The sequence below is a fragment of the Physeter macrocephalus genome, chromosome 3, assembly GCF_002837175.3.
Source record: "Physeter macrocephalus isolate SW-GA chromosome 3, ASM283717v5, whole genome shotgun sequence".
Lineage (NCBI taxonomy): Eukaryota > Metazoa > Chordata > Mammalia > Artiodactyla > Physeteridae > Physeter > Physeter macrocephalus.
The window spans coordinates 18,485,033-18,492,595 of NC_041216.1; the positions used below are offsets into that span (position 1 = coordinate 18,485,033).

At 38.1% G+C, this 7,563-nt stretch overlaps 1 protein-coding gene across 15 annotated transcripts in view; it reads left to right on the forward strand.

The window, feature by feature from the left end:
• Positions 1-3,723, forward strand: part of EIF4G3 (eukaryotic translation initiation factor 4 gamma 3) — a 384,857-nt gene extending 381,134 nt beyond the window's left edge. For all 15 annotated transcript variants that reach the window (XM_024125370.3, XM_055083733.1, XM_055083722.1 and 12 more), the window contains 2 exons: positions 1,075-1,221; positions 2,935-3,723. In XM_024125370.3, coding sequence (XP_023981138.2) covers positions 1,075-1,221; positions 2,935-3,116 — 329 coding nt within the window. In that variant the 3' untranslated portion in view covers positions 3,117-3,723. The remainder of the gene's footprint in view (positions 1-1,074; positions 1,222-2,934) is intronic.
• The last annotated feature ends 3,840 nt before the right edge of the window (positions 3,724-7,563 follow it).

Genomic DNA, 7,563 nt, shown 5'->3' on the forward strand with positions numbered 1-7,563 from the left:
GACTTTAACACCTCACTTAAACCAATGGACAGATCATCCAGACAGAAAATTAGTAAGGAAACACAAGCTTTAAATGACACAATAGACCAGATAGAGATTTAATTGATATTTATAGGAGATTCCATCCAAAAACAGCAGATTACAAGTGCACACGGTACATTCTCCAGGATAGATCACATCTTGGGTCACAAATCAAGCCTCAGTAAATTTAAGAAAATTGAAATCATATCAAGCAATTTTTCCGACCACAATGCTATGAGATTAGAAGTCAATTACAGGGAAAAAAACGTAAAAAACACAAACACATGGAGGCTAAACAATACGTTACTAAATAACCAAGAGATCACTGAAGAAATCAAGAGGAAATCAAAAAATACCTAGAGACAAATGACAACGAAAACACGACGATCCAAAACCTATGGGATACAGCAAGAGAAAGAAGAACAAACAAAACCCAAGGTTAGTAGAAGGAAAGAAATCATAAAGATCGGAGCAGGAATAAATGAAATAGAAACAAAGAAAACAATAGCAAAGATCAATAAAGCTAAAAAACAAAAACAAAAAACTACGCATGCTTCTAGGCCCTGAGCATGCTTTTCTTAGCCCTTTTTTTACTGTGCCTTTCCCTCAGAAGGCTCAGGTTAAATGTGTTGTTTGCCACTGTCACAGTTAGTCCTCATCCTGATAGTAATAATAAAATGGTTCTAATTCTTTTACCCTTGTGAAAAGATTTTATATGAACTATCACTTTAATTTCCTTTCTAATTCCTTTTGTAGTTTGGAATGTCGTGAAACCACTGTCCCTGTTTCATTACGATTAAAGATAAAGAACTGAGTGTGCTGCTCTTGAGGGAACCCAGCACTCTAAATGTATCGCCCCCCCACCTCTATATTTTTTGTTTGTTTGTTTCAGGGAGAATATCCCATTAAGAATTTCAGAAAATTTTGGGTTTGAAAATCTTTGCCTTGGACCCCCTTGCTTCCTCTTTCCTTGCAGAGTCATGTGTGTCTTATCGACTCAGAAAATTGAAAATGGCTCTGTGTGTTAATGCTCAGTTCTTCTGTCACCTCCAGCTGACTGTTCTACCTTTCGAGTAGACACTGCTGTTATCAAGCAGAGAGTGCCGATCTTAATCAAGTACCTAGACTCAGATACAGAGAAGGAACTGCAAGCACTTTATGCACTACAAGCATCAATAGTAAAACTTGATCAACCTGCCAGTAAGTTTACCTCTTGCTACAATTAACCCAACCAGAGGGTGAGATTTATCCAGGCCAAGACATGAGAAATGGTTGGATGGGCTTGAACAGTGGATAATAGAAGAATCACTGGTTATAAAAACTCAGATAGGGCTTCCCTGGTGGTGCAGTGGTTGAGAGTCCGTCTGCCGATGCAGGGGACACGGGTTCGTGCCCCGGTCCGGGAAGATCCCACATGCCGCGGAGCGGCTGGGCCCGTGAGCCATGGCCGCTGAGCCTGTGCGTCCGGAGCCTGTGCTCCGCAACGGGAGAGGCCACAACACTGAGAAGTCCGCATACCACACAAAAAAAAAAAAAAAAAAAAAAAAAAACTCAGATAACCAATAACTTTAATAGACCTGAATGTTTTTAAGTGTTTGACTTTTATGAGAAAATGATAACAAAAACACTAGTTTATATTAGAGATTTAATCCTCATTCTAGGGCAGGTCTGTCTAATAGACTCTCTGCAATGATAGAAATGTATCTCTGTCATGCAGTATGGTAACCATGAGCCACATATGTCCGTTGAGCACTTAAATGTGGCTATTGTGACTGAGGAAATAAATTTCATTTAATTTAAACGTAAATAGCCACATGTGGTTAGTGGCTACCCTATTGGACAATGCAGGTCTAGGGCATCTTGGCATTAGCATATGTGCAGTACAGTTTTTCACCTTCTTTGACACAGGTCTTAATAATGAAAGAGGATGATACTCTTCAGAATCCTCAGATACCCAACAAAGACATTAAGGCAGTTTAGACTAATTTTCAGTTAAGAGTTATGATTAATTCTGGCTAACCAGACAAATAAGGTTAACCTGAACTAAGACCAGAGTCTTAGTGGTGCTGGTAAATTAACTGAATTGTATTAAATCTTGAAAATTCAGTTGAAACTTGTGAAAGTGGATAGTAAATACTTGGCTATTTTAGAGATAGCACTAAAGTAGTTCTTTGGCATTTCCTTAGGTTGTAGCTTTTTCAGAGTTTTCCTTCTTGGCTAGTGCTGTTAAATCCCTCTGGGAAATAAAGGAAAAGATTGAAACAATCCTCAGGGTGTAACTGAAGAGACATTCTATCTATAAATCTCTCTTTTTTGAACAATAATATAAGCTAAGTTTCCATTGTGAGAGCAAAACAGAGGATTAAAATTGCCCAGATCATCTGGGCATTGAAAACAATAAACAACGACTATCATTTCACTGGATAAAATCCAGATGAGATAGTTTTTACCCATTTTTTTCATATGAATTATTACTCTTTTCATTTTGAAAACAACATTGGAGGGGGAGTACATTCTGCCTTTTCCTCCCAAAATTTGTAAAAATAATGTATTTTTATTGTAAAATTTCAAGCAAAATATATAAAGAAGAAAGTAAAAAAAAAAGTATTCTTGTATTTAATTTTTAAGTGTTTAGGGTGAGAACTACATAATATCAAACAGTTCAGCAATTTCAGAAAATAGTTCAAATTGAACAAAATAATAGGAATAGGAAATAGTTTAGACTGCTTAAATCTTTTCCCATTCTTTAGACAAATGGTTTTGCTCTTACGCTCTCAAGAAGGGAGTGTGATGAAGTGTCATGGATGCTCTTATCCTGGGGAGTTCATGTGCATCCATTCACTGCTTGGAAATACAGTCTTCTCACAGCTACAGTGCCCCCAAAACTGATGGTTTATTTTCACCTCCTTGCAGATTTGCTACGGATGTTTTTTGATTGCCTGTATGACGAGGAGGTGATCTCTGAGGATGCCTTCTACAAATGGGAAAGCAGCAAGGACCCCGCAGAGCAGAATGGGAAGGGTGTGGCCCTGAAATCTGTCACAGCATTCTTCACATGGCTGCGGGAAGCAGAAGAGGAGTCTGAGGATAACTAAAACTTCAAATACACAAAATGAAACAAAAGAAACAATTTAAGTATTTTTATAAAAAGTGTCACGTCTTCGCCAATCACAGTGCAGCAAGGCCAATTCTCGCAGAAACCCCCACGTGTGCACGAGTGGGAGAGGGGAAAGAGAAAGAAAGGTGATCATGGAGGAAAAAGGTACTGGAAAAAAGTAAACTTCAAACCTGAGGGCGGGAGCACTAAAACCAAAATACATGTATTATTTATAGAAAGTATTTTTTGTTTTAATCTTTTCTTTTTAAACGAGGACTCATACTTTAAAAAAGACACATCTGTTTAGCAAAAAAAAGAAAAGTTGAGAACTTTTAATTTATTTTAAGGACTGCAAATGCCAGTGTAATTTTTTAATTTGCAGTTTCTGTAAACAACTTGTATAATAGAAAAGCAGAGAAATAAATTTCCCTCCCCTTCAGATGCACCTCACGTTTGTTTTAAAGCATAGTATTTAGTCCAGATTTAAGAAGGTTTGGGGTGAACAAGGTAAGAAAGATTTTTTTTTTGGCATCAAATCTTTCTGCCTGCCTCTCAGCTTGCTTCAGAAAATAAAAAAATCAAAATAGTAATCAAAACATACATAACCTTGGAACAGAAGGAAATGCTGTGGACCAGAGAACTCCAAGAATTGTTTAAAAAAAAAGTGCTACCCTGGGAAAAATACTCTTAATACTTTTGAAATCTTTAGAGCAACTTTAAGGCTTGTAAATACATAGAACAAATATTTAAAAAAACAAAAAGAAATTGACTCAATACTATTTCTTTTCACTTTCAAGATATAAAGAACAAAATAAAGACAAACATTGCAAGTTTAAAAGAAAGTAAAGTGACTTCTCCTTTGACAGCTGCTGCATGTGCGCCCATCTCTGGGAGGTGCTGTCTGGCTTCTCGCTGTCTAATCAAAATCACTTCTGAAGTAGGGGAGAGAGTGAGAGAGAGAGAGAGAGAGAGAGAGAGAGAGAGAGAGTGTGTGTGTGTGTGTGTGTGTGTCTGTCTGTCTGTCTGTCTGCCTGCCTGCCTGCCTGTGTGTCTGCAGTTGGAAAAGGGAAGCTACTTTGTGGGTAAAGGAGGACACTTGTGCTTGGGTGGGAGAGCTTCTCTGAAGTCCAGGGGATGCTTCTTTCCAACACCAACTAGAAATGCATTCATGGTGGGAACAAACCTAACAGCAATATTTTAAATAACCACGTGTTCCACTCTATGTATTTGGATTAGGGGCATTAATTCAGTTTGATACTACCACTCCCACTGATTTTTAAAATCATCATTGCTACCAGTGCTTAAGAAACCCAAAGATGTCTTCTAAAAAATGAAAGAAACCAAAGCTAAATTACACTTTTTAAAAAGTGGGTGTGGGGTCTAAAACCAAACCAATACCATGTGTGAGAATCACATTTTTCCCCAACTTCAACTTCACTCAAGCCATTCTGGTGAGTATAAAACGAACTGTGGTTTGGGCCTCTGTTTCTCCGACAGATATTGGAGTGCTGTGCTGTGCTTTGTTTTTTTTCTTCTTTGATGAAGTTGTAGTCTCTACAGGTGGCTTTCCATTTCAGTTGTTTGTAGGCCATCACCCTACAAAATGTATTATGAAGAAAGCCATGCTGCTCCCAAATAAGCAATCTTGTATTTTGTATCTGGATAACCAAAGAGTTCTTCTAGCTTCCATCTCTGAAGAAATATTCACATTAAGAGACTTGGCAAGACTTGTGATGCACAAGAACAAAATTGTCCATCGCAATAAAAAGTTCTTCTTCAGAATGTAGTTGAACACAATACAGGATCCCACTACATGAGCCCACTGAGCCCACTGCACAGGGGTGGAAAGCTGTTCTCGAAGAACAAAATCCTGAAAGTCTTGTGACAGGTGTATGACAGCAGCTGTCATCAGAGATGGGGCCTGAAAAGTTTCAGGGTCTGGCTACAGGCTCTGCCTGGGAACCCTCAGTTGGAAGAAGCAACTTGATTCCGTGTTATATTGAGTTTTTAACAGCTGCCAGAATCAAAAGTGCAGAGGATTCTGATCCAGGAATCTCCTGACTGATGCAGTTTTAGGTGTCGGCAGCACTCACTCACCAGGGGTGAAGGGTGGTGGGTGGGGATGGAGAAGCAAGGTGGTGACTGCCTCTTGGAAATCCGTGGCTGTCGTCTGCAGGGGTCTAGCCAGGACGGAACTTCAGGTAGTACTGATGGCCTATTCATGGGTATTTTAGATGTGGACAAGTGTAAGGATTGGAGGAAAGAGAATAATATTGGGGGGAAAATAATTCAAGGGTTGAAAAAAGCTTCAGCTGTAAACGTCTGTAGTACAGTAACAGAAATAGTGTTTGAAATCTCACCTATAAGTGTGAAGTGTGATGAGGAGACTACAAAGTAATTTATGGGTAACGTTGCTTTACGCACAGAACGTTAGATGGGATTAGCAAGATTACCTAATGGCAAAATATGAGCAAGGTGGGATAATTGATCTACACTTATACCAGCTGAAATGCAAAACACTGTCATGAATCTTACCCTGTTCACAGTTTTCTTTTTTTGTTCTTGTGTTTTATTTTTTATTTTTTTAATTAATTTTGATTGGCATATAGTTGCTTTACAATGTTGTGTTAGCTTCTACTGCACAGCAAAATGGATCAGCCATACATACACATGTATCCCCTCCCTTTTGGATTTCCCTCACAGTTTTCTTCCTGGAAAGCAGGGATTGGTTGTTTTTGGTTTAAAGTAATAGGTGACATGGCCAGCACTGACATGGCTGCAACTCCTTCAAGCTGTCACAAAAGCTCTTTCACCCATTTGAACTTTGGGAGGAGGTTCATTAATTAAGGTTTAGTTCATTGATTAAGGTGCTTTATGCCTGTATTCAAACCAGCTAACTTATAGCTACTCAATAAGTTTAAATGAGAGTTTTTCCCTTTCTAGAAAAAGAACATGATGCCAATTTTCAAAGTAAACCCATTTTAGATTCTTACAAAGACCAGCAAGCCTGTTCATGGCTGCGTCATGAACTTGGTTCATTCAACAAATATTTACTGAGCATTTACTGTGTTCTAAGCGCAGGGAATAAAACAGTGAACAAAACAATCTTTACTCACACAGAGGTCACATTTTTCATGGAAAAAAGAAAAAAAGAAAGCTAGAAGTTTACATTGCTACATCAGCATACTATCCCACTAAGACCTGTCTACTGCTTGTTACGCTGGCAGATCTTTGATTTGGTTTTTGTCTTTTTTAATATATTTCAAAATACAATCTAGATTATTTACAACAACTAACCCAAAGACAGTTTTATCTGGTCTAGGACCACTCTTCAAACAAGTTATCATTCTGGGGTTTTTGACATCTTTTTGTTTCAAATGGCTCCATTCAAGGAGAATTTCCTTTTGTCACTCTGTGAACTTGATCCAGTCAAAAGGAAAATTGATCCAGTCAAAAGGATTCTAAGCTAGAAAAAATAGTCTTGGGCTATTGGATGTAATTCTGTGTTATCATTACTTAAGTTTTATTTTTATTTTTTTTTCTTTTTCTTTTTTTGGCCATGCCATGCAGCTTGCAGGATCCCAGTTCCCAGACCAGGGACTGAACCCAAGCCGCAGCAGCGAAAGTGCTGAATCCTAACCACTAGACTACCGGAATTCCCTTAAGTTTTATTACTTTAAAAAAAAAAAAAAAAGTAGGGATCCAGTTTTTCAGTTTTGACCATGCCGTTGGCCCTTATGCACTCCTACATTCCCCATTTTGGAGAGAAGAACATTTTGCATTCCTTTCTTTATTTTTGTGTCGCTTTTTTTCTTGTTGAGATACATTTCACATACTATAAAATTCACCCAAAATTTACTATATTCACAGTTGTGCAACCATCACCACTATCTAATGTCAGAGCATTTTCATCATGCCAAAAAGAAGCACATATCCTTTAGTAGTCTCTCATTCTCTACTCTCCTCAGCCTCTAAGAGCCACTTATTCTATTTTTTGTTTCTGTAGATTCATTTAGATGAAATCATACATTGCATTGCTTTTTGTTTTGACCTCCAATCCAACATTTAGCAAATGATCAAACCTCACAGGTGTTTGCAACATCAGGGACCTGACAGCAAGGTTTAGACCCTGATTTTCCCATTTTTGACTTTTTGTTCTCTGTCACTTCTTTAGGTATAACTTGGAAATATGTTTACAACCATCAGCTAATTCTGAACAAGTTCCTGAGAATTTCCTTTTGTCACTCTGTGAACTTGATGTATATGACCTGGGATATCTGACATCCTAGCACTGGCAACTAGGGTCTGGTCAGTTTTGACCTCTCATTTATTGCTACTTGAATAACTTTTCCATGGGGTTGAAATTCCTGCATGAATTAGAGGCTACTACAGTGTACCCTAGAAAAGTTAAGATGTAGCTTGACTTGGATTCTGAGGTTTTATTT